At 43.5% G+C, this 26,712-nt stretch overlaps 1 protein-coding gene and 1 long non-coding RNA gene across 2 annotated transcripts; both read left to right on the top strand.

Moving 5' to 3' along the window:
- The first annotated feature begins 4,217 nt into the window (after positions 1–4,217).
- On the top strand, positions 4,218–7,974 carry LOC120492986 (E3 SUMO-protein ligase ZBED1). Its single transcript, XM_039691341.2, has 3 exons — positions 4,218–4,635; positions 5,880–6,538; positions 6,784–7,974. The coding sequence occupies exons 2-3, from the start codon at positions 6,414–6,416 to the stop codon at positions 7,478–7,480; spliced, it is 822 nt and encodes a 273-aa protein (XP_039547275.2). The 5' UTR covers positions 4,218–4,635; positions 5,880–6,413; the 3' UTR covers positions 7,481–7,974.
- Positions 7,975–18,669: 10,695 nt separating this feature from the next.
- Positions 18,670–21,271, top strand: LOC120473769 (uncharacterized). The gene is made up of 6 exons (XR_016146052.1): positions 18,670–19,038; positions 19,501–19,556; positions 19,659–19,710; positions 19,821–19,864; positions 19,992–20,052; positions 20,155–21,271. It is a non-coding gene; the product is annotated as an uncharacterized LOC120473769 (long non-coding RNA).
- The last annotated feature ends 5,441 nt before the right edge of the window (positions 21,272–26,712 follow it).

Genomic DNA, 26,712 nt, shown 5'->3' with positions numbered 1-26,712 from the left:
AAGATTGCCGGCAATTAAAATGATTCTATTGATCTATTTGTACCTTTGGCAGTGAAGCCTGGAAATTAACTTTGAGTTAATTTCCAGCCCAGATTGATGCCCAGAAATTCTATGGATGTGGTTGGCCCCGTTGTTTTTTCCTGAGCTAACGGAATCCCTAGCTCAGCAAAGACTTTTGCACCATGACAAGGTTAGCCGCTTGGATGGCGTCATGAGGTGAAATGATTAAGAAATCATCGAGCAGATGGAGAAGGTGAGGAATTGCATAATTGTTGGAAAGGATCCAACATATGGCTTCTGATAGGGTGTCAAAGATTTTGGGGCTGCTTTTGCAACCGAATGTTAAGCGTACCAAACACATTTTCCCCGCCAGTTCACCCTGAATAAAAGCCACGAATCTGGGTGGATAGGCATAACTTTAAAAGCAGAAGTGATATCTTGCGTGGGCACCGCCACAATAATTGCTGATGTGGAGATAACGACAGCGTTGTCTTTGGCGTTTACCCTCATTGAAATTGTTGCAGACTTGCCTGTTGGAAATGACGTTTGGGGCTTTGTTGCTACCGGAAGAGAGGTCCTCTCTTGCCGGTCGCGGAAAGTAACTTGTTGATTTGATGGGGATCTGCGCTGGGCCATGAGGAATCGAGGGATTAATTCGAGGGCATGCCATGTGGCATGGTTTACAGACCTGCAAATTGTGCAAGAGATGTTTCGGCACCCGAGAAACACGCGATTATGGAGATCAGAGTCCAACGCTCCCCAGTAAGGACACTGATTCCATTGGGAAATACGGACGGCACATTTAGCAGAGAATAATTTGTGGTAAGTATAAAAATGACTACCCCCATAAGACAGCGCGAGCTCCGCTATGATAGAAAGGTAATCATTGGGCTTGCGCTTTCTATGGGGAAAAACAGAGCATATGAAGAAAATACTTTCTCTCAAAACTTTTTTTAGCCTCAAATATTATTTTTTGCTATTGGTATGAAAACTTTTTCTCTCAAATATTAATTTTTCTCTCATGAAATGCTTTTTTGCTATCAGCGTGATAACTTTTTCTCTCAGGTCATTTATTTTCTCGCATGTGATAAAGACCATAGAACTGTGGACCACACAAGTCTTGACATGACCAGTCGTCACGTAGTTATAGGCATCTAAAGATTTATATATCCTCGGTTTCTCTTTACGATCGGTTTCTCTATCGGATAGGTGTAGAAGTCAGGCCACTCAACCGGATGTAGCCTAACGTTAATGTTAATCCTGTCAGATCGTCCATCCATTGAGTGAGCGTGTACGGGTCGGCCAATCTCTGGTTCCATCCGTTAAAATTAACTTTGTGCAAATAACAATCGTGGTCCTGGACAGTGAGCGACCCTGCACATTAAGATAAAATCGCATTTTCTCCAGTCATTGTTAAAAAAAATAAGCTAACAAAACTTGCAAACTAACGTTAGGGAAGCAGCCAGAGGGATCGTTCTGCAACCACCTAAGCTCCGCCCACAAAAAACATCACCATGTTTACCACTAAACTTTTGTTTGTCAACTAAAAAGGGATCTATAGAGTGAGAGATTTTGCGTGTGTGCCTCATTAAGCGCAAGTGTAAAAAAGCATTTCCTAAAGCCAATTTGTTTTTAAAACTAATTTAACATTAGCTTGCTTTTGCTAGCATATCCACAAGTTGTAAATTTAACAGTATCTTGCTTACTGAGTTTTTGTGTGTTTTTCCAGAACTGTCAGATTCTGTCGGATGTGGTGTCCACTGAACAGCAGTCACTGGTGCTTGTGAATGTTGAAAAATTTTACCAGTTTTTTTGCACTGGTCAACAATTCAGCTCAGTAATTTCAGCCAACATGTCTGGTGCAAATGCACTTGATAGGGTGATGTTCAGGATAATAATAATAATAATAAATTTTATTTGTAAAGCACTTTACACATGAAGGACATATCTCAAAGTGATACAAGTGTGCAAGTAAAAACAATAAAAGTAAATTTAAAAAAACAATCATTGACAAAATTAAGAACAATCAGTGACAGTAAGAGCAAACTATAATTTTAAGAAAATGCAGTTAAAAATAAGTGCGTCTTTAATTTATTTTTAAAAACCTCTATAGACTGTGGCGCTCTCAGGTGATTAGGTAGAGCATTCCAAATTCGAGGTGCAGCTACCTGGAAAGCCCCGTCTCTCATAGTGTGGAGTTTAGACATAGGAACCTGGAGTTTGTGGCTGTCAGAAGAGCGGAGATGTCGGGGTGGATTATGAAAATTAATGAGTTCTTTAGGATACTCTGGTGCGCTACCGTAGACACACTGATAGGTCAGGAGACAGATCTTGTAATCAATCCTTAATCTAACCGGGAGCCAGTGGAGTTTTTGGAGGATGGGTGTGATGTGCTCAAATTTGCGCACCCCCATCAGGACCCTGGCAGCGCAATTCTGGATGTACTGCAATCTTTGCATGCTCCTGCCAGGGATCCAAACGAGGAGTGAATTGCAGTAGTCAAGCCTGGAGGAGACAAAGGCATGCACCAGCATCTCTGCATCAGAAAAGGAGAGGGAGGAGCGGAGTTTGGAAATGTTCCGGAGATGAAAAAAAGCAGTTTTATAGGTGTGTTGGATGTGAGTGTTAAATGATAGATGGGCGTCAAATCGAACCCCCAGGTTTGTTATAGAGGATGTCAAAGGAATGTCACGGCCAGCAAATGAGTAGACGGTCAGCGGGGAAGATCGGAGTTGGTGTGGGGTCCCAATAAGGAGACCTTCAGTTTTGGTGCTGTTTAACTGGAGGAAGTTATCCGTCATCCATGCCCTTGTCTCCTCCAGGCAGTGGAGGGTGGAGAGTGATGGTGTAGATGATGTGGGGTCTAGCCTGACATATAGCTGAGTATCATCAGCATAGCAGTGGAAGGCAACGCCATGCTTGCCTATGATGTGGCCCAGTGGGAGCATATAAATGGAGAAAAGGGTAGGGCCGAGAACGGAACCCTGGGGCACTCCACATGTAACTGTGTGGGGCCTCGACCTGGCTCCCCCCATGCCACATACTCAACACTGTCAGTCAGGTAGGATCGAAACCATTGGAGTGCTTGTATGTGAGATGCCAATAAGATGTTGCAGACGATTGAGTAAAATGTTATGGTCACCAGTGTCGAAGGCGGCTGTGAGGTCCAAGAGAATAAGTAGAGATGGAGAGCCCTGGTCAGCAGCCAGCAGGGCTGTCTCTACACTATGGCTGGAGCGGAAACCAGACTGAAATTTTTCATAGAGACCATGTGAATGAAGATGATTATGAATTTGAGTTGAAACTACTTTTTCAATGAATTTGGAGAGAAATGGAAGGTTGGAAACCCGATGTGTGTGTTGCAGTTCCGCCTGGTGTATCCACGCAGGACAGTGACTATGTTGGCTCCACTGTCAGTGACAAACACAAAATGGCCAGATAGAAGTGACGCATTTATTTCAAATTCACAGAGTTTCTGGAACAGCAGGCACCTGATATTCTCCCGTCTTTGATACACCACTCTCAAAGGGAGCCGCGAATAACACCCAATAAACGTTTGTATAATGGATAGTGCCGGATTTGAATGAAGTTTTATGGTAATCCATATATCTGTTGTGAAGGCACATCCATATGTTTCAATGATAGGCTTTATCTCTGCTGCCATTGACGCCTGCAGTACTTGGGCTCGCCCCTCGACATGTCTGGATACAGTGGTTGGATGAGGTAAAACATCTTTAACATCAAATTTGCCATATTTAGTGGCAACATCAACAAAGTGTTGCGATATATCAACAAAGCCTTTCCCGGTGACAAAGTCATATGGCCTTGTGTCTAGACAGCACACTTCCGCACATTTCTCTGTAGTTTTTTGTTTAACGTGTAGGGAGATGTTGTTTATCCTTAAAAAACAGCTTACTTTGACCGGGGAGCACAGAGCAGGTGTGTTTCGCCTCAATCCAGACGTGCCGGATTTGTGCCCATTGTAGATTAATATCTTTGCACATTTGTCACAATGAACAAAGTAGTGTTAATTTCGTTAACGAAAACTAAACGAAAATATTTTCGTCAACGCACATTTTTCACGGAACGAAAACTAGACGAGACGAGACTAAAATCCCCACTAATAAACAATAACTGGGAGTAAATCAGAAATAATTTTCGTAGACTAATAAAGATGAGACGAAAATGCAGTTCAGTAAATAAAGACTGGGCTAAAATCTATGGACATTTTAGCTCACGAACAAAGACGAGACGAAAATTACATATTATTATATGATATGGTTTTGTCAAATCCTGTCTCCTCCTCCGCCTCCTCCTCGTCAGCTCTTCCGCCACACACACACCCACTTTCAAACCTGGAGCGGGCGGGCACAGAGTAGCATACACAACACAGCAGACAGGAGCTGGATTCACGGCGAGACGGCGACAGGTTGGTTAAAAGTAGAAAACATGCTTTGCACGGGGCTCGGGAGAAAGAGGAGGCGTGATATATGGACACATTTTCGCTTCATTGAAGTGGAGAACAAAACAAAATGCTTGATTTTAGTCGAAGGGAAGGAATGTGGCCACATGGTAGCTGGAAAAAACACAACAAACCTGAAGAGGCACGTCGCAGTTCATTACAAAGACATTGTGGTAAGTTAACAGAAAGATTTGTGGTGGTTGTTTATAATGTAACATTAAATCAACGGCTATAATGTCCCAATGATAAACTAACTGATGTTGGCTAACTTTCATAGCATTTAGTATCCAGCTACGTTACGTTAGCTTCTTAGCACGTAGCGACTGTAGCCACTTGTTGATAGAATTGTATGTGAAGTTAAATTTATGCTAACTTAGATGTGTTATACTGGCCGGTGTTCTGTCGATTTTTGCTGCCTTGTCGAAAAATGCTACCGTAGCGCGAATTGATCACAGAATGCCGATTAAAGTCGTATGAAATACAATTATTATACAATTCTAAGTTATGAGTAGCTACTGTATACTGAAGACTACTGTTTTTATTTTTAAAACGGCGTGAAAAGTAAAAATTATCATAAAATATTAATCTTTGACTTGTCAAAGTACACCTTTCCTCATAGTAACTGAAACTTTCAGTTATTCTTTTTCAGCTGGCTGATCATACAAATATTCATATGGTAGTTAGCATTTTTTTAAAGGGAAATTATACATTATAACAGGAAAATGTACCTTTTGTAAAAAAAAAAAAAAAAAAAAAAAAAAAAACTGTGAGTCTGCACATGCGCAAAACCGGTAAGTAGCAAATCTCGATGGGTAGCATGAATTTTCAGAACACCGGGCAACTATAGTTTCAGTTAAATTGCAAGTTTGATTAAAGCAGACAGACACTTTAGGTAATCTAAGAGCTGCAAGTGAACTATACAGATAACACAAAACACCTCGGCAGCTACACATGTATGCTAAATGCTAAAACGAACTGAAACCATTTATCAGGATAAGACAAAATAAAAATAATACGCCACACATAATTCAGAACAACTTTAACCTAGATTTTCATACACAAAATAGCTAGGGGAACCACTGCAGGGATTGGGATGCAAACTCCCAATGTCTTTATTTGGTGACATAAAATGCTGCTCTGTTTATCTGCACATTACTATTACAAGGAACTTTTGATTTGAATTGGCATCAATATTAATACAACCAAAATGCATGCACACATAAAAATGTCTGCAATTTATTCCTGCATAAAATGATAGTTAGGTTGTTTGTATGAGTTTGAAATGGATTGTCAAATGTAGTTTTTACAGAGACTTAGTTTTTGTTAAGGAAAAAAACAGACCTATATGTTACTTATACACTTGAAATTCCTGTTATGCTGTGCGTCTATCCTGACATTGTGTTAATTTCTGTTCCAGATTGAAGATACACCACCACCAACAACCTACCAGCCACCCAGAAACAATGACAGGCCAGCAATACAAGCTTCCTTAATTGCCCACACCAAATACAAACCTGACTCTCAGGACCAACGTTTCAAAGAGGAAGCCATAGCACTGTGGATAGGCCGAACGTGAAAAGTGAGGATTTTGTCAAGATGATGGATCAGATTGATAAAAGGCTCACTGTTCCAAAAAAACTAAAATTAAAAACATTGTGGACAAAGTATACCTGTCAGAAAAGGACAAATTCAAACAAAGACTGTCCGTGGGACGCAGAATAAGCATTGGCTTAGATATTTGGACCAAAAACGGTCTCACAGCTTCCTACCTTGCAATTAGCGCTTGTTATTTTAACTCAAACGACAATAAGGCAGAACACATACTACTGAGCCTAAAGCAAATGGCTCACACACTGCTCATGCTATCGCGACTCTTGTGGAGGAGTGCACAACAGAATGGGGAATCCCAAAAGAAAAAGTCCTCACTATCATCACAGATAATGGGAGCAACATGGTTGCTGCTTTTCGTTGCAACAGTGAGGAGGACAACGAATCCAGCTTTGAGGAGGACAGTCCCCAGGATAGTGGTGATGAGGCAGAGGACCTTGATGTTGAAAGGATTGAAAGCATTGAAAGGTCAGTATGTGTGCATGATGTTTGCAGGGATTAGTACAACTTATGTCATTTTATGGAAGCCTGATATACAATGTGATAAATAAAAAATCTTAGGCCATAGTGTGTTAGTATAATACTGGTGCTGCAGTAGATAGATAAGATTTCACTGTTTTGTATTCTAAAATGTCATCTGTAATCAGACATTTTAGTATTGTGTATGAGTGATAACTATGTGCTAATGCTGTGTTCCAATTTCTTTTCGTTAGGTATGGAACATGGGAGAGGACACCCTGCGTGGTCCATACCCTTCAGCTTGTTGTCAACATGATCCAGAAGGAGCCTGCAATAAAGAAACTGCTGGACAAACTCAGGCACCTGGTGAGGCTATTTCGCAAGTCATCTGTTGCCATAGAGCGGTTACTGGGAAAGTGTGGACTCACCCTCACCAGTGACTGTCCAACCAGATGGTCCAGTACTTATTCAATGCTGTCTCGTGCTCTTGAAGTGAAGGACCATGTTGCATCGGTAGCTGAGAGCATGAACTGGGACAGCCTGCAACCCAGTGAGTGGCAGAAGCTGGCAATCCTCAAGGACTTGCTGCTTCCATTCGCAGAACACACAAAGGTACTTGAAAGCGACACCAATTCCCTATCCCTCGTTGTGCCTGCGTTGTTGGACTTGAGAGGTCACCTCTCCGAGTTCTCCCGATGCCAGGGCTACAAGGATGCAGCTGCACTAGCAAAGAAGATGAGTGCAAATATGGAGCTACGCTTTGGCATTTTCCTTGATGTCACAGATGACCGGTTCTCTCCTCTTGCTGCAGCTGCATGTTTAGTTGACCCCAGGGTGTCAGCAGATGTCCTTGTTCAGAATGAGAATGAGGAAATTCAGGATCTTCTGAAAAAAGCTGAAGACTACATCATTCGCAGTGTGACACCAAGAATCCGTGAAGGAGGAGACTGATAGAGAGGAAAACGGGCAGACAGAGACCACAGAGACAGCCCCTTTGCCAAAGCGGCCTAGATTTAGATTTTTCAGTCCCAGTCATCCAGCAAGGCCCAGGACCTCCAGGGCCTCTATCAGGCAGGAGATTCAGAAATACAAAGACATGTTGTCCGAAGCTCCTGACGCTCAGGAAGGGATGGAGTTTTGGTCTTCTCAGAGTGACACTGTGTTTGAGCTTCTGAAACCTTTGGCCTTGGACCTTCTGGCAATGCCAGCGTCACAAGCCTTTGCTGAGCGTGTCTTCAGTGTAACTGGTGACCTCTCAACTGGCCGTCGCAACAGAGCAAGAACCACATTGGAAAGAAGTGCTTTTCTCAAGCTAAATAAGGTCTAAATATACTGTGTGTGATGGCAATCAGGAATTGTTGTAAAATTAGTATTGTATAATTTTTCAGGTTTCAGGTTAAAACGTGTACAACTGTGATTAAAAATTAATTCCTGTTCAGTTTATTTGCAAGTTAAAAAGATTTCATACGTTCTAGCAAGCTATGCCTTGTTTCACCTTAAATAATGTAGGTACATTATTTAAGGTGAAACAAGGCATAGCTTGCTAGAACGTATGAAATCTTTTAAAATATTTAATATATACCATGTGAACTAGCTGGCAGGAAAGCACTTTTGTTGTATCAGTTGGAGTTTTTTTTTTTTTCACAACATTGACCTCAAATCTATTTATTTTATTATTCTATGTGAACTAGCTTTAAACAGCCAGCACTTGTGTTAAGTTCATAAGACACTTTATTTTATTTATTTGTTTCCTTTGTCAGGTGTATTTTATTTGTTTTAATGCAAGCATTTGTGTTTGTGTCTTTGAACCTTAACAATGTTCAAAATAAATGTGCAAATATTGTCAGAACTTCCATGTCTGCATGTGTTTCTTAAAATTGTGTTTTTTATCAAAAAGATGAGAGAAAATGTTGAAATGTGAAATAATTTTAGGAAATGTTAAATATTATCTGCTGAAAAAAAGTAAAAGGTTAAAATTATGTCCTGACTAAAACTAGACTAAAATGTTGACAGTTTTTGTTGACTAAAACTAAACGAATAAAATTATGTTTTCTTGGACTAAAATAAAGACTAAAATGCTCGACTTATAGTCGACTAAAACTAGACTAAATAAAAATGGGATGATGTCGACTAAATGTGATAAAAACTAACAAGCGATGCTGAAACTGGACTAAAACTGAAACTAAATTTAAAAATGGCTGGTAAAATTAACACTAGAACAAAGTCCAGTTCCTTTCCATCTTTGTCACAGACAATTGAGAAACTTCTCCAAATGTCGGACTTGCCTTGCTTATGTTTTGTGCTGAAAATACCTGCTAACGTCTGATCCCGCAGGTTTTTTTCTTTAGCCGCCCATTACCGCCCGCAGCAAAGTTCAAACCACCCGCTCCTGCGAGATTTGCGTTGGGTCCCGTGGGACCCGGCGGGACTCAATCCCAATACAGCCTTCTAGTCCAGTCCTCTCCCTCTTCACTAAGCCTCCTGTTAGTCTGGCTAAACCAAGCATGCCACACAAGCCAAAACATCTCGATTGCCCCCCAGTAACCAGTCCTAGTATAGGTCATAAACCCCACCTCCCATGTTATTCAATGAGATGTGAGACCAACTAAACAATTAAATTACACTTTACATATCCTTTTTCCAAAGATTCTATCACATTGATGTAATTTCAAGTGTTTGTTTTTAAAATAAGTTTGTTTTTAGTTAGTTATTTTATGCTATAAAAACGGTGCTGTGACATCATGATTGACAGCTGTGACTGACAGGTTCTCTGTGCGGGGGTCATGATTTAAGTGAAAACCTTGTAAGGTTTTGACACCTGGGTCCAAGCCCCTGTAGGATCTGGACCAATCGGCCAGGTGTCCTGTTACAGAGCTGTCACGATATACAGATCCGATGCTTCCTTCTAGTCTCGTGTTTGTGTTGTGGTATTAAAGCACATGTGTTGTGGGTGTGAGTGTTGTCATTCCTTGATCCGCTCCAGCTGATCATCATTAATCATCACCAGCTGCAGCTCATCTAAACACTGCTTAAATGCTCACCACATTCTCATTTCCTTGCCAGATCGTTGTTTGATGTCGGTGTTGTGTCTTGTTCCTGGTCTCCGTGTTCCTGTGGATTGTCTTCTCGGTGTTGGACTGTTTCGTCTCGTCTTCACTCTGCACATCACGAGGATTCTCCGCACTCTGACCATCTCGTCCCTGCGTTACCTGTCCACACCCGTGTCACAACCCTGAACTTGTTCTTTCTTTATTAAACTCTCAGTTAACTGCTATTGCTTCCTGTTTCTCCTTTACGATCATGACAGAACGATCTGGCCATCCCATGGAAGCAGCAGGAGAGACACCGACTTCACTGGAGGTCAGCCCCGTCTTCGATCACGAACCCATGCAGGTGGGTCGAGCTCGGCTTTCCCGGGAGGAGAGGGAGAGGCGGAGGTCCCAGGGCCTTTGCCTATATTGTGGAGGTTCGGGACCTTTTACATACAACTGCCCGGTAAAAGGCCAAGCCCGATAGTAAGTATGAGGCTACTATCGGGTGGGAAAACCCCCTCCGAGAAGACCTCATCCACACCTACACTCGATGAGTTGAGATGGTCAACTCACCAGCACGACTGTAAAGCACTTCTGGACTCAGGGGCTGAAGGTAATTTCATGGACAGTATGTTTGCACACAAATTTCAAATTCCACTCAGACCACTCACTCAGAAGATCGCTGTACACGCACTTAATGGCCAAGAACTTCCCACCATCTCATTCACCACTGAGGATATCACCCTCATCACTTCTGGCAATCATACTGAGACTATTTTTTTTATATCCTGGATTCACCATTGGCACCTGTCGTCCTTGGTCACCCCTGGCTCATCCGTCACAACCCCCGAGTGGACTGGCAGCACAAGACTATACTGGAGTGGAGCAAGAAATGTCATAAGTCTTGTCTTGTGTCTGCTTGTCCATCTGTGCCTGTTTTTGTGTTTCAGGAGGAAGCAGGGGATCTGTCTAACGTGCCCGAGGAGTACCATGACCTGAAAGAAGTGTTCAGTAAGTCTAGGGCTGCTTCTCTCCCTCCTCATCGTCCCTATGACTGTGCCATAGACTTAATGCCAGGTAAGTCTCCGCCTAAAGGCAAGTTATATTCACTTTCTGTTCCAGAAAGGGAGGCTATGGAGAAATATATTTCTGATTCTCTGGCAACCAAATTCATCCGCCCTTCCTCTTCACCAGCGGGGGCGGGGTTCTTTTTTGTGGGGAAGAACGATGGATCTCTGCGACCTTGTATTGATTACCGAGGGTTGAATAACATCACGGTAAAGAATACCTATCCTTTGCCGTTGATGTCTTCAGCCTTCGAGAGGTTGCAGGGAGCATCCATCTTCACGAAATTGGACTTGCGTAATGCTTATCATTTGGTCCGCATCAGAGAGGGGGATGAATGGAAGACTGCGTTTAATACCCCCAGGGGGCACTTTGAATATTTGGTCATTTTTTTTGGGCTGTCCAACTCCCCAGCAGTCTTCCAGGCACTTGTCAATGACGTGTTGCGAGACATGATAGATCAATTCATATATGTTTACCTGGATGACATATTGATATTTTCCTCGTCTCTCCAGGAGCATGTGCAACACGTACGGCAAGTGCTTCAAAGGTTGTTAGAGAATGGGCTTTTTGTCAAGGCGGAGAAATGCGATTTTTATGCGCAGTCTGTTCCTTTTCTAGGACACATCGTCTCGTCTGAGGGAATTCGTGTGGACCCTGACAAGATTAAGGCTGTGGTAGAATGGCCAAGTCCAGATTCCCGTAAGGCCCTACAGAGGTTTCTGGGATTTGCCAATTTCTATCGGCGGTTCACTCGCAACTTCAGCCAGCTGGCCGCGCCTCTGACTGCCTTGACCTCCCCCGGAACTCCGTTCAGGTCAGATACAGCCGAGGCTGTGTTTGCCAACCTCAAGAGCCGCTTTGTTTCAGCTCCCATCCTTGTTGCCCCTGACTATTCACGGCAGTTCGTGGTGGAGGTCAATGCGTCAGAGGTGGGGGTAGGAGCAGTTCTGTCCCAGCGCTCTTCCACAGACGACAAGATGCATCCTTGCGCGTTTTTTTTCTCATCGTTTATCCCCAGCCGAACGTAATTATGACATTGGTAACAGGGAGTTGTTGGCAGTCAAGTTAGCGTTGGAAGAATGGCGACATTGGTTAGAGGGGTCGGGGGTACCTTTTGTCGTGTGGACCGACCACAAGAATTTGGAGTACATCAGAACCGCCAAAAGACTGAACTCTAGGCAGGCTCGGTGGGCACTTTCGGTCGTTTTGACTTTTCTCTCTCTTACCGCCCGGGTTCAAAAAACATCAAACCCGATTCATTATCTCGTATTTTTGATCGCTCTGAACGCCCGTCTACTCCCGTGTGCATTTTACCGGAAAGCCTATTTGTTTCCACACTCGTATGGGAGATCGAACCGAAGGTCAAGAAGGCCTTAGAAGGGGTAACACCTCCGCCTGCATGTCCACCGAGTCATTTATTTGTGCCAGAGGGATTAAGATCAGACGTCATCCGGTGGGGTCATTGTTCCAACATAGCTTGTCATCCAGGAGTTAATCGTACTAAGTTTTTAGTTAAGCAACGATTCTGGTGGCCACGTATGGCTCGTGACATTCACAGTTTTCACATTCACACATTCCCTGTTACCAATGTCGTAATTACGTTTGGCTTGCTCGGTCTGTGCCACTGGTAAGAATTCCAATCGACCCCCAGATGGGCTCCTCCAACCGCTGCCAGTCCCTTCGAGACCCTGGTCCCACATCGCTCTAGATTTTATCACCACCCTCCCACCCTCTCAGGGTAACACTGTCGTTTTGACAGTGGTGGACTGGTTCTCGAAGGCGGCTCACTTTATTCCCTTACCCAAATTACCCTCAACTAAGGAGACAGCGTTGAGAGTCGTTGACCACGTCTTTCGCTTACATGGCCTCCCGATGGACGTGGTCTCTGACAGAAGACCCCAGTTTGTGTCCAAATTTTGGCAAGAGTTTTGTAAATTACTGGGGGCGACGGTTAGTCTGTCTTCAGGGTTTCACCCTCAGAGCAATGGCCAGGCCGAGAGAGCCAACCAAGATCTGGAAAGAGTGTTACTATGTTTGGTATCCAAGAATCCTTCCTCATGGAGCCAACATCTGTCCATGGTGGAGTACGCCCACAATACCTTACCAGTGTCTGCCACGGGCCTCTCTCCGTTTGAGTGTAGTCTCGTCTTCACTCTGCACATCACAAGGATTATCCACACTCTGTCCATCTCGTCTCTGCGTTACCTGTCCACACCCGTGTCACAACCCTGAACTTTCTTTATTAAACTCTCAGTTAACTGCTATTGCTTCCTGTTTCTCCTTTACGATCATGACAAGAGCACCTTAAGACTGATAACAGACTTTTACAATCTCAAAGGAATGTGGCCACATTTGCCAAATGCGTGAGAGAGAGACAATGGTGTAAGGAACTTACTGGTTAGATTTTGGGGAAAAGTGTGCAATACTTTCTCTGTTTAAAATGTATTGAATATGGTTTGAAACCAGGTCCGTACGTAATAAATCACCCAAAAAGGGATTATATAGTATACACATCTGCTTCAGATGTATATTAATCAATTAATTAAAAATAGGTAATTAAACACAACAAATTATAATTAATTAAAAATCTACATCCTACGCAGATGGGTTAATGTTGATTTTCAGAATACCTTAATAGAATTAACCGCAATCCGAGTCAGCTCGTCTGCAGGGCTTCTTGGCTGGAGACTCGCTATCAATTCTCAAGATTTCTTCTTACGTAAACTGACTTGATTAGTGAACTTAAGCTAACACAATATCAGCTTGTAGCTTCGGATCTCATATTTAAGAGGCTTTGTTATGTGATCAACAGGCAGAGCCAATAAGCGTATAATGAAGTTTAATAAAAATGGACTACCACTACATGTTATACAAATATATATATGGAATAAATGAAAGTAAAAACAGTGAGAAAGTAAAATGGAAAACAGGGAACAACATCTACCTCTAATGCATTTTTTAACACGTAACTTTACATCATCACCTTTTCTTTTCTTCCCGTTTTCATCCATGGCAGTTCTAAAGTTAAGTCTTCTTACCTGAGTGTTCCTTGGCAAATATTTAAATATTACCTTGAGCGGACTGGAATAAAGAAATTGTTTAGCAGGATTGATATTCAAAACGGTATGCATGCACTGCTTTGTTTACGGTTTGTGTATCTGCAGCGGGCAGCATCAGTTTTTCTTTTTGACGAATGATGAATATAGACGAATATATCTGCAGAAATAGACAGTTGTCTCATTTTCACCCAGGCGCAGAACGTACATTATGCCTGACAGTCGGATGTAGTTCTCTCTGTGTTTTCAAATGGAGCTTTTTTCTCCCGCGACGCAAGGGAGTCGGCTTTCATCTGCGTTGCTTGGTGTTGTGTTTTTCCAGGAGGTGAAAGAGGTCGTGTTTCAAGATACGCAACGGGGTAGACCAAACTAATTAACAGGGAGGGACAGTCACATGCATGCACACGAAACACACTTCTTATTGGCCGCGTGATCGATTCCCTCATCCATTTGCGTATAAAAGATATGTAATATTATGATTTCCGTCATTGTTTTACATATATATATATATATTTCATATATTTGTGTATCAGGCCGGCCCACATTGGCCAGCGGCCCACCGAGAAAAGTCCTGGTGCTCCTGATGGCCAGTCCGCCCCTGAAGGTGGTATTAGTGATTTGATGGTGTTGTTACGAGATATTTAAAGACTGTAATGACACATGGTTATTATCATTGTAAATCTGCCAAAATTCTTATAAATGTTTACATTTTATATTTAAAACACTATGATTTGTGCTATTGGCTCAAAATATCAAAAATAAATTGGAGAAAAAGTCATATTTGCTGTAGTTCACCTCTACCATTTACCACTATTTACGTTTATCCCACCAAAAGTGGATCTGAGAACCACTACTACACTTCTACACTCAAAAAAATATGTTGGCTTTAATTAATTTTTTTTCGTCAACAGGTTCCACATAATTGGATTATGTTAAACAAACATAATTTGTTCACAATTTTGTACCATTGTGGAGATTTTGTAACCAATGTGGAGAAGAGTGGAGCATTTTGTTTGCCTGTCGACTGATTTCATCTGGGTGTCCGGTCCTCGGGGCTCGAAGCGTTTACTTCGGCGTTTAAGCGTTTAAAAATTAGAGTGTTCAAAGCAGGCCGCCCGTCGCCACTGAATACCGCAGCTAGGAATAATGGATTAGGACTCCGGTTCTATTTTGTGGGTTTCTGGAACCCGGGGCCATGATTGAGAGGGACGGCTGGGGGCATTCGTATTGCGCCGCTAGAGGTGAAATTCTTGGACCGGCGCAAGATGGACGAGAGCGAAAGCATTAGCCAAGAATGTTTTCATTAATCAAGAACAAAAGTCGAAGGTTCGAAGACGATCAGATACCGTCGTAGTTCCAACTGTAAACGATGCTGACCCGCGATCCAGCGGCGTTATTCCCATGACCCGCCATCGCATAGGGGAGGGATTGCACAATTGAAACTTACAAGATTTGATGGTAACTACTTTTTGCCAATGGCAACCCCTGTTGGGGATCCCTGATTGACTGGAACTATTAAGGCCCGGGGAGGCCTCCACCTGGTTGATAACCATGAGAGGTGGTCTTGCTCCTCCCTGCCTGCACTACGATATAAGACGGTGCTTCCCTCTAAGCCCGTTGGCCCCACTAGATCCCTTGTCTGTATAGTGAGAGGAATATAACAGCACCTTACTGGAAAACCGCACTAGGCAGACACCTCTGGTGTACGGGAACCAGGGAGAGCACCCCTCCCTCGGTATATGGCTGTTAGGGTGTCCTGGCAGATTGGATGATGATGCACCAGGGAAGGCCGATGTCTGATCATTGACCATGAGGGACATCCTGCTCCTTCCCGCTCTGCGTATCGACGGCCACCTGAGGATTTGATGTCGGTTAATTCTGGCATCATACAGGCTGGTAGGTCTCCCTGTATAAAAAGCTACCCAGTGGAAGCCTCTGGATCGGGTGACCACAGTATGGCTAGATCCCCTCATGGTCTCGGAGCCAGGGATCATGGTGGTGGTGGTGGCTCAACGGTTTTACGAAATTATGCTACGGAATTTGGTTTACGAGAGTGCTTGGTTGCCCTGACTCGCCTTATAGTAGGGCAGTCAACGGTAACCGAGAGCGCAAACACAGTAACAGGCCAACTCGGCGGTTCAAGCCCCAACCCCGGGGAGCAATAAAGTGCTCGGAATGTACAGCTAGTTTTGGAACCAGGAGAGCGCTGAGTATACATGAACTGCACGTACACCCAGATATTCGCAATCGGAAAAGGATCAAGGAAGTGAGAAAGGGGGAAGGTTCTGGTAGAAACCAGACGGAAGAGGAGGCAGGAGCCCAGACTACCTTGAAGGACTGTGAGGAAGTAGCCCCTCCCGGGCAGCTCAAGTGGGACTTATGAGTCCTGCAACGAGCAGTGAAGCACCGTTTGAGCCTGTTGCGAGTTCATCGATCCTTCCTAGACAGCCCAACTTGCCAGAGGGAGGCCTCCTTCGTCTGCTTAAAGAGGTGGCCCGCAAAATGGTGAGCGAGGTGGAAGGCGATGGCACGGAGGACATCCACGTAATAAGAGCTTGTCTGGAAGGCAGCGACCAGTTACCCGAGCTGGTTGAAGCGGCAACGCAAAGGATGCTCCGGGGCTGTAACCCTAGAGTGAGAGTCATTCCCACAAAGCGGCACGGAAGGGCAATACCAGCGTAAAGGGCAGTCAGGTGGCGCCAACATAAATTGCTCGCCAAATGTCGCGCATTTCACACCTGTCAGTCCCTCTTTAAAAAGGACCGAGCCCGCCTAGTAAAATCAATCTTGGACGGTGGCAAGGTGGAGATCTGTCCAGTTCCAATAGAAACAGTTTATAACACGTTTCGGGCAAAATGGGACTCACCAGCTCCCTTCGGCGGGCTCGGTCGATTCGACGTAAGGGTGAGTGCTGATAATACTCACCTAGTGGGAAGCATCTCTCAAGGCGAGATCCAACAAAGCCTACAGCAAGTATCGAACGCATCCGCACCAGGCCCAGACAGGATCGGGAAATGGGACATTCTCAATTGGGACCCTAGGTGCGAGACCCTCACTTGTCTGTTCAACATGTGGTGATTCACAGGTGTCATACCAACTAGTCTGAAGAAAAGTCATACGGTGCTAATCCCTAAGACTTCAGACCCAGGAGCGGTAATGGAGATTGCTAGCTGGAGACCGATCACCATCGGGTCTATGATCTTGAGGCTTTTTACCAGCGTGGTTAATAAGCGAGCCCAACAAGCATGCCCGATCCACCCTAGACAAAGGGGGTTTCGCCCCGGGTGTGCGGAGAATGTAGAGGTGCTGCAAGGCCTCATCCACCACTGCAAAGAAGAGCGGAGCCAGCTTGCAGTAGTATTCGTCGACTTTGCACAGGCTTTTGACACCGTCTCACATGAGCACATCCTGTCAGCTCTTGGGCGGATGAACGTGGATCCACATATGGTAGAAGTAATCCAGCAAATCTACACGGACAGTACGACATTTGTCGAGGTCGGAGGGAACCCCTGATATTACAGTGAGGGTTGGTGTTAAGCAGGGAGACCCACTGTCACCCCTGCTTTTCAACCTAGCCTTGGACCCCCTCATCCAAGGCCTTGAATGCTATGGCAAAGGATACACTGTTGCAGGTCTTACAGTAACTTCCCTTGCTTTCGCTGATGACCTTGTGCTGATTGGAGGATCATGGAGTGATATGGCACAGAACCTGCGGCTTCTGGACGAATTCTTTCAGACCACCTCCTTGCGGGTTAATCCGAGGAAGTGTTACAGCTTCCTTGTCAGGCCCTGCAGTGGTGCATTCACGGTGAACGACTGCGCCCCATGGGGTCTGGGGGCATGGCCCTGCAGCAAACAAGTATTGCCGACACAATCAAATACTTGGGTGTGAAATTCAACCCCTGGGGAGGGGTTGAAAAGTCTGACCTGGGGGTGGCTCTTGACCAATGGTACCTGAAAATCGGGAAATCACTACTTAAACCCTCACAAAGGGTGGTCCTCCTAAATCAGTATATCATACCCTGTATTTTCCACCAAGCCGACCTCTGTGAGGTTAGTGACAGTGTACTCCAGAGCCTCGATAGGACTATCAGGAAATTTGTGAAGAACACTGCATGAAAAGTGGGATTTTCGTCAGTAAGCGGCACTGTAGATTGTCGTGGAAGTTCAGGTTTACGACTGCACACGGCAATTTACAGGTAACACTCAAAACTGCTGTGAATTGCCGGAAATTGACGTGGGCCTTGCTTGGCAGTTGTCCCCCCATTGTCCCCCCTTCTCCTAAATCTAGAGGAGGCTTTGACATGTAAATGAAAATGCTGTGAGCTATACACATGCAAATAAGGGTAGGGGAGTTTCACCCCAGGTAACATTTTTCTGAAAGGTATAACTTCATTCTAAGACAAGATCAGGCTCAGTATAACCTAATTGCTGTGTTTTTTTTTGTTTTTTGTTTTTTTAACATTGCACATAATGCACAACAATTACAACAATAACATGACATCCAAAAAGATAACAATCAACAAATAATAATTTCACAATAAATAAGAAACAAATAAAAATAGGACAGAATTGAACAAATGAAATAAAAACAGGAAAGGGACTATCTCTATTGTGTATAATATTATGATTTAAGAGAAAGTTAGAAATCAGTAATTTGTACTATTTAAAGAAAATTAGCTTCAATTAGCTTCAATATTCTTTAGCAAATACAATTGTATCACTACATTTTTATCGATACATTTGAGAGACAGAATATACTGAAAACTAAAAATTAGACCAAAAAAAAAAAAAAAAAAAAAACTTCAAACAAGGTTTAGAATTATTCATTTTACTCTTATAAATATGAAATTTTCCTAATAAAATTATAAGATTCATCATAACATTTACGGAAGCAGTTTTCAAAATATATGATAACATCTTTGATGTTAATTCACAGTTATAAACAGATGTTTTTTGTTTTTGTTTTTTACAATTTTTTTGACTGGTTTATTTAATTTAAGTAACCTAATAAAGTTATTTATTTATGCATATATGTATTTTTACATTTCATGGTAGCCTATTTAGGTATATCCACCTTATTCCTAATTTAAAATGAACTAACAGCAGCAGAAAAGTCAAAGGACAGCCGACGACAGCCTTTCAACCTGAGTCAAAAACCAGTGAACGTAACTCTGATTGGCTGAGGCAGCATATCGTCATAATCCAACCTGTAACGTCAGCCACTCTGATTGGCTGAGGCAACGTGCCAGGCATGTGGCGTGTTTTTTTAAGCAGAAAGTAACTACACAGATATTCAGCCTGCTTCGCCGTCATGATCGCTGGGGAACCCATCTTTTCCTCTAAATTGAAGGTAAGTTCGTCCAGCTTAGTGAATTCTATGTCCATGTCTACTTATAGTTTTTGGTAGTTTAGCGTTTTTGTCTTAAACTTCACAAATCGGCTGTGATTACTGCCGCGAATGTCCAAGGGTGTTAACCTAACGGAACAGTTTTTTGTTTTGCGTTAGCTTGCTGCTCTTAATTCTTTTTTTGTTTCATTTCAATTTGAACAAATTTGGGACACTAAACTGTACGTTGGGTTGCACGTTGTTATCTGGCTGCAAGTTAGCTACCATTCTTTGATAGTAATCAAACTAACTCATTTACTCTGAATATCGTCAGAAATTATGAAAAAATAATAAGTGCCAGGGTCCTAAAACAAAGCGCGTAATGTGCTTGTATGCTCTAGTGTAGGCTATCCTTGTTTGTAAAATTGCATCACTTTGTGTGATGAGTGAAATCTTCAGATGTTTGTGATTTGTTTTGTCTCTCAGGGGCTGTTAGGAGTGAGGTGTCCTTCGCTGATGGGAGAAAAAAACACCTAAATAAGGTAACGTTACGTGTTGTGATCTCATCCTCTTTTCTTTTGAACAGACCCCAGTCAAATAAAAAGTAAAACTAAACTAATTTGGATTAACGTCTGTGTTTATAGATGACTTTGAGCGTGAGACAGTGGTGAAAACGCCAAAGAGAACTGGAACATGGCATGTTATATTCAGTTATAAATGTTTGACCAAGTTTTTAAATATCTTATAAATCTGTTCAGTTTCATCATTTGATAATAACTTTTAAAACACATTTTTTTGTGGTATAGATGCAGTGACTGAGACTGGGAGATGCAGTGACTGAAACCTGGTGGTAAGTGTTGATCTATTGGCAGTGGAGAAGACACTTTTAATAGACACCTTCTCTCTTGTGAGCTAGCAAACTTTGTTATTCTAATTAGAGCATTGTAAACATCACCAAATGTGTTCGTTTATTTCAGTGTTCCAGAAAAAGGTCCTGAAACTACTGGTCGACATCCGCCATCGCCTGAAGGAAACCAGGTAGTGGATGCAGAAGAAACATATTTTTGCTTACAAATGTGGGGACTTGGGGCAGATTGCCTTTGCATACATCTAAATCATTTGTCTTTTTCAACTTTGCAGAAGGGGTCATGAAATTCGGTTCCACAGCCACTGAGGTGTATGTACATCAAGGTGAACCTCAAGCACGCGTCGCAAAGACTTAAATTCACTTCGCCCTGATGAGCCAAGCCTACAGGACTTGAATTAAGAGTTTTAAAGGGATAGTTCACTTTGAAATTATTTTTTGAAATGTTTTGGCTTACGTCAAGGGCATCAGTCAGTCATATAATGGAAGTCTATGGGGATCTCTTAAAAGAGCATGCACAGAGAAGTACAAATTAAACATGATTTAATGAATCATAACTGTAAGTACACCTTGATGGCTTAAGATACGAGACGAGCGGTTTGTGTGAGAAAATGAACAGTGTGTGTGTGTGTGTATATATATATATGATCTGCGCATGCGGTGGAAACCGCCAGAAGCGATCTTGCACTGGTACGTCACTCATTGTTTACACAGATTTCGGAAGTTTTACTGTGAAGATCTAAACATATTAAGATGTATTGCATTTTGTGTATATCTATATATATATATATATATATACACACACACACACACACACATTTATACAATATAAATACTGTTCGTTTTCTTTCCCAAAACGCTCATTTCGTGTCTTAGTCAATCATTGTGTACTTAATTTATGAGTCATTAAATCATGTTTAATTTGGTCTTCTTTGTGCATGCTCTTTGAGGTGGTGACCATAGACCTGCATTATATGACTGACAGACAACAACAGTTTGACCTAAAAATATCAAAATTGAAAATACTGTGGAAACAAAACCACCTGCATCTTGGATGCCCTTGAGATAAGATAAAACATATCAAAAATTTATTTCAAAGTGAACCATACCTTTAAATTACATCCTTATTATTCGTTCATAATTCTGGCTCCACTGTACATTGTGTTTGATATATCTGGTGCCCAATTCTGATGCCATTCAGGGCAATTTATTTTTGAATAGAGATGCAATATATTATTGATTTATTTGTATAACTGTAGTGCTGTATGTATGTATGTTGTCCCATGTTTCCAGAGGGTGGAGGACATGTTTTCTGTGCTTTGAAAGATGTTCTCCTATGCTGTGTACATAGTTTTGTGTTTGTTCTAATAAAGCTATTTCTTTGAATAAACAGTATGTGGCAAATGTTCCTTTCCTCAATAAATTCATGTCCTTGATGGTAATAATAATTTAGTCCATAGGATAACAATGACATGAATAAACAACATAATAGCATATCATATGAATATGAATATATATATATATGATTATTATTATTATAATTTTATGTCGGCTGACCAATAGTAACAGATCTGCCAACCAATCACGAGTGATTTTCTTGTTTAAATGTAGTGAATTTCAACCAATACTGAGTGAGGAAATTCAAGCCATTCTCTGGCAAGGCGCGCGCAGTGCTGCTATTCATATGCTAATTAGGGCCATTCGCACCTCCGCGAGCGCTGCATGCATACGTCATGGTTCGTTTCCGTCAATATGTGGCACAGTGGAACGCGACGTTCACAGTCTGTAAATTGTCGTTAACTGCCGAAAATTAGGGAGATTTCCGGCAGTTTACGGGGACGAAAATCCCACTTTTCATGCAGTGGAAGTGGCTCCACCTTCCACAGAGTACCTGTGACGGGCTAATTTATGCGGCGGGACGGCGGCCTGGGAATCTGCAAGCTCTCTCGACAAATCCCATCAATCCAGGTGAAGAGGCTTTACAGCCTTTATCACGCTGCAGACGAGTTGGTTTGGATCATGATGGATAACTCTCGTATGAGATCCAAGTTTAAGGGGGCGTGGCGGAGAGCCGGTGGAAAGGAGGACTCCCTCCCACCTCTGGGTGTGGAGGATTTGAACGCAAGAGGAGACACCACCGACTCGTTGACTAGCCACCACCGGGTGTGCCCAGTCCCGAGTGACTGGAGAAAGGACGGATTCCTTAGATGGGCAGGCCTTCCAACTCAAGGAGTGGGGATACTTGGCTTTCATAATTCTGTTGCCAGCAACGGATGGTTGGGTAATCCCATCGGGTTTACCCAGAGATTGTATAAAGCAGCCCTTCAGGTCCGAACGTGCGTTTACCCCACTCAAGAGTTTCTACACAGAGGCAGGGCCAAGGCGGGGGCGGCCTGCAGGCGCTGCTCATATAGGTCGGCGTCCTGTTCGCACATCTTAGGGCAATGCCCGACTATGCAGGAAGCCAGGATTGCTCGGCACTCCAAACTGTGCCGTCTCCTCGGAGCTGAGGCTGAGCTCCATGTATGGGAAGTCCACTGGGAATGGGAGTTCAGAACCCTTCAGGGGGAGCTGCGACGACTTGACCTGGTGCTCATGCGTGATTCTAAAGCCTTGGCCATTGATCTAACGGTGCGTTACGAGTATGCTCCTGACTCCCTCACCAGGGCTGCGCAGGAGAAACTTGATTACTACGGTCCCCACAGCGAGGTAATTGGGCGAGAGTTGGGTGTTGACTAGGTGGAGGTCATTGGGTTTCCCTTAGGGGCAAGGGGCCTATGGCCTACCAGAAACTACAGGACGTTGAAGGCAATCGGACTCAGTCGGGCAAGGGTTAAGTCCTTCAGCGGATTGATGAGTCGGAGAACCCTTCTCTACTCGTTGGATTTGTTGAGGGCTTTTCAACTGTCCCTGAGAGCCTAAAAGTGTGCTGTGGATCAGTGAGGGCGGCCAGGAAAAATTTAAAGTAGTGTGGTGGGTCAGGCATCCCATCATTATTACTTACTGACGGTTCGGTCAAAGAGAATTATACCGTCAACATAACAAGCCTGCTGGCCGGGCGCAGCTGGGAAGCTGGGGCGGACTCAACCAGTCCTCCCGGCGTCAATTTAGCTCCGTCCCTTGTTGTCTCGAACTACCTTGATGTGGCTCTACAGCAGTGGTGATCACTCCTCCGCATGGTAGACCTTGGGGCAATGAGTCCGGTCAGCACCCGGCGGGTGCGGCGGTGCCCATGGATAAGCTGACTAGTCGCCCTTCCAAACGTCAGTGGACTGTGGTGTACGGCCCCATCCACGGGACAAGTGAGGGCGGACAAACCAGTTGTTTATGTTGGTTGGCCTGAGCTGACAAGGGGTGCCGGGAAAGGAACCACCAGGAAGTAGATAATGAGCGGAAATCCCAGAACTAGGGGGATATCGCTGGAGTGACGCCAATTCCTGGCGTGGGGGTTTAGCTACCTCGCGCTGGGGTTGGGACGGTCTGCCGGTCATGTTATCCCCCAAAACATGGACCTCTGGAAACAGCTGTGGAGCTTTCTGTGGACGGTGTGCGGGGTAGGGGCGGAAAGCCATTAGCTGGGCTCTCCCTCTGCGGGGGTTCTCCTGCGGCAGGGGGACGAGGAAACAGTGGTAGCTGGAAGTGTCCTGCTTACCGCATTCTGGGCCACAGACGGACCTTCTCTGGTGTCATCCTTCCCGGGCCAAAAAGCGCTAGGGACAGAGGGTGGGTATGCCGGGGCAGGGCAGCTGGCACCCTACTGATCCGGGACGGTGTGTGGAACGGTGGAGTTACCCCCCATGTGATAAGTTCAGGACGGTATGGAGGTGCCAAAGGGAAGGTAAATGAGGGCCGGGTCAGCTCCTCAGGGTTTCTGCTGTTCTGCCTTGTCATTACAGATGCGGACCAGGACCGTAGCAGGTGAAATTAGGTGCGAGGAGGCCGGATCTACAATATTGGAAGTGGGACAGTGGGGCTCAAATCTCGAAATGATATAATCCACATGCCGCGACCCGGAATGTAGTCTGAAAAATGGCTTCAAAGGACGAATTGGTGCGGTTCCTTGGTTCATGCGCTGCTAGTCGGTGACGTAAGTATCCCCCGGTCTTGACTATTAGTTATAGTCAGGCATTTTTAAATGCCGCATCTCCGGATGCAATAGTATGGAGGACGGGCCGCCTCAAAACCCGGAAAGTCGCCCCCCGGGTATCGTACCAGGTGACGATATCTGACATCAATTGGGGGACGTCGGAATCGGTAGCCAAATGCCTCGTCATCTGATTAGTGACGCGCATGAATGGATGAACGAGATTACCTCTGTCCCTACCTGCTATCTAGCGAAACCACAGCCAAGGGAACGGGCTTGGCAGAATCAGCGGGGAAAGAAGACCCTGTTGAGTTTGGCTCTTGCACGGATGGTGGGCTGGATCTTCGGCATGATTCACCGGGGAGGCAGCGGTTTGGATCCGTGGAGAGTGCATGTGCAGCTGCAGTTTTCGGCCCTGGGCTTGGTGGTGCTTCTGTGTGGCGCCTGGGTCTGGACGGTCCGAGGTTTCACTGTGGTTCGCCAGTTAGTTATTAGTCTTATATTGACCACCATCTGCTAAAATAGACTTTTATGATAAGTTTAAGGAAATGCCAAAGCAGTGAGATTTTAAAAAGGAGGTTATAGTGATGGGTGATTTTAATCTACTCTGGGACGATAACAGTACAAGGAAAAAACTGCAGCAAATTATGGATGGATTTAATCTTGTCCAGATGACCAACACGGATCACAAACAATTGTAGCACCCTAATTGACTTAATCTTCACCAATCATCCGGAACGGATCACAAAATCTTTCAATATGTTAACTGGTCTCTCAGATCATAACATGGTGCTGATAACAAGAAAATTAACCAGAAAACGATTTGCAGCTTATTCCGGAAAAAAAAAAGGATTTCATCGGTCTTCCGAGGAGCAAACAAGAACAATTTCACACAGCAATAAGAAATATGAATTGGGACACTTTATTAATGGACAATGAATTCGAAATAATTTGTCAGAAATTCACTGAATGCTTACAAACAAAAATGAAAGAATTTGCAGTGGCAATTAAACACAAAAAACAGAAAGCATTCTTTTCCCTGGCTCAGTGATCCTATCAAACAATTAAAGGGGGGGTTGACTGCTTTTTTTCTTTGCATGATTGTGTTTATGGGGTGCAATATAACATGTATTCGTGGTTTTTCGTTTTTAAAAAGTCTTATTTTTCATAAACTTCACGTCTATTGTCAGCCGCGCTCTCCTCTGTCCTCAGACGAGCGGTTGACTTCCTGATTCTATAAAAACACTCCCTCAGAAACACGTCGTGGGCTCAGATTGGTTAGTTTGGTCCGGTGAGTTGTGATTGGCTAAACTGTCGCTTACGTTGTCCTGAAAGTTAACGCCCATTACCTTTACGGGCGCAACGGGCACGTCATGAGCACCGGTCCAGATGTAAATATGCGTCGAACTGCAGTCTCAGTATGACCCAGAATCAGACCGAGAAAGCCGCGATGAAGAGAGTCAAACAGAACCTCACCACACATGGCTCTTAATAAACGTTTCTGAATGATAATTTGCTATATTTTTTAAACTTTATACACGTTTGTTTAACACAATAGCATCTGACTGGCAACAATAGCAACTGACTGGCTACTAATGTTATACTCAAACAGCGGTGGTAAGTTTACGTTCTTGATCAAATCGAAAATAACATCATAAAACATGAAAAATACATTTACAACATTAGCACTTATACAAAATTCATGTTTGTACGCGTTTGTCGTAGACACAAAATAGCATAACTAATAGCCTAGTGGCAATAAAGCTAGCGCTGGCATTTGAAAATAACTAAAACACAAGGCTAACGTTACGTCAGGAATTACACATGCAAATACATTTAAAATGGTTAAGTCTTAGCCTACTTACAGGTTGTGGCACAACAACTGCTGCCTCTGGTTTTAAAGTCGGAACTGCTTCATGTTTTAGTAACAGTTTCTTGTTGAATCCGGTGTTGAACTCGTGAAGATTCTGGAAGCTGTCTTCCGTAAAATGCGCAGCACAGTGAGCTATTACGATCGTCATTTTCAGGAACATAATCAAACATAAATTGTATCCATTGTTGACGAAGTACAGCGTCCGTGCGAAGTTCGAAGACATAAGAACTGACAGCTGCATGAACAACACACTCGACGAGCTGCTGGATATGGCCATGCCCTTTTCTGCATATTCCGGAGGGAGGGTTGATGCAAATGTGTGGGTTAGTGACGTACCATAACCCAGCTGTAGTCCCAATCCAGTCGTTTTTGTAGGCAATATACTTTCTGATTTTTAAAAGACGATATCTCTGCTTACACTGAACTTTCAGCACTGCAATTTTGCAGATACTGTTCATGCACCAACAGCAACATTACACACTATTTAAAATGAAAAAAGTGAAATCGCAGTCAACCCCCCCTTTAATGAAAGACAATGCCCTTAAAAGGCCATAAAGTCAAAACTATCTTGTGACAGACAAAAATTTGCATCTTTATAACAATTATTAAAAACTGTCATGGAAACTCAAAAGCGATTTGGGAACTGATCGATAAACTAACAGGTAACACTGCATCTAGTTATAAATTAATAACTAAAGAACAACTAAAGAACAATGGGATGCTTATGCAGGATCCATCTGCTGTGGCACAGACACTAAACAACTATTTTGTTGATTCAATTGATACCATAGCCGAAAGTTTCCCTGTGAAATATAACAACTTACCAGTTATTAGTTCAGATTTGTTAATTGAGCCCCCACTATAACCAAAATTTGT

Source organism: Pimephales promelas, chromosome 2 (assembly GCF_988280905.1).
Source record: "Pimephales promelas chromosome 2, fPimPro1.hap1.1, whole genome shotgun sequence".
Classification (NCBI taxonomy): domain Eukaryota; kingdom Metazoa; phylum Chordata; class Actinopteri; order Cypriniformes; family Leuciscidae; genus Pimephales; species Pimephales promelas.
Note: the sequence above shows the minus strand (reverse complement) of the source record. Positions and strands in the feature narration are given on the sequence as shown.

Bases quoted from the DNA above. Each gene is read 5' to 3' on its own strand.
- LOC120492986 (XM_039691341.2), top strand. From the start codon at position 6,414: ATGGTTGCTGCTTTTCGTTGCAACAGTGAGGAGGACAACGAATCCAGC. The intron at 6,539-6,783 runs GTCAGTATGTGT...TCTTTTCGTTAG, and splicing joins AGGATTGAAAGCATTGAAAG to GTATGGAACATGGGAGAGGA.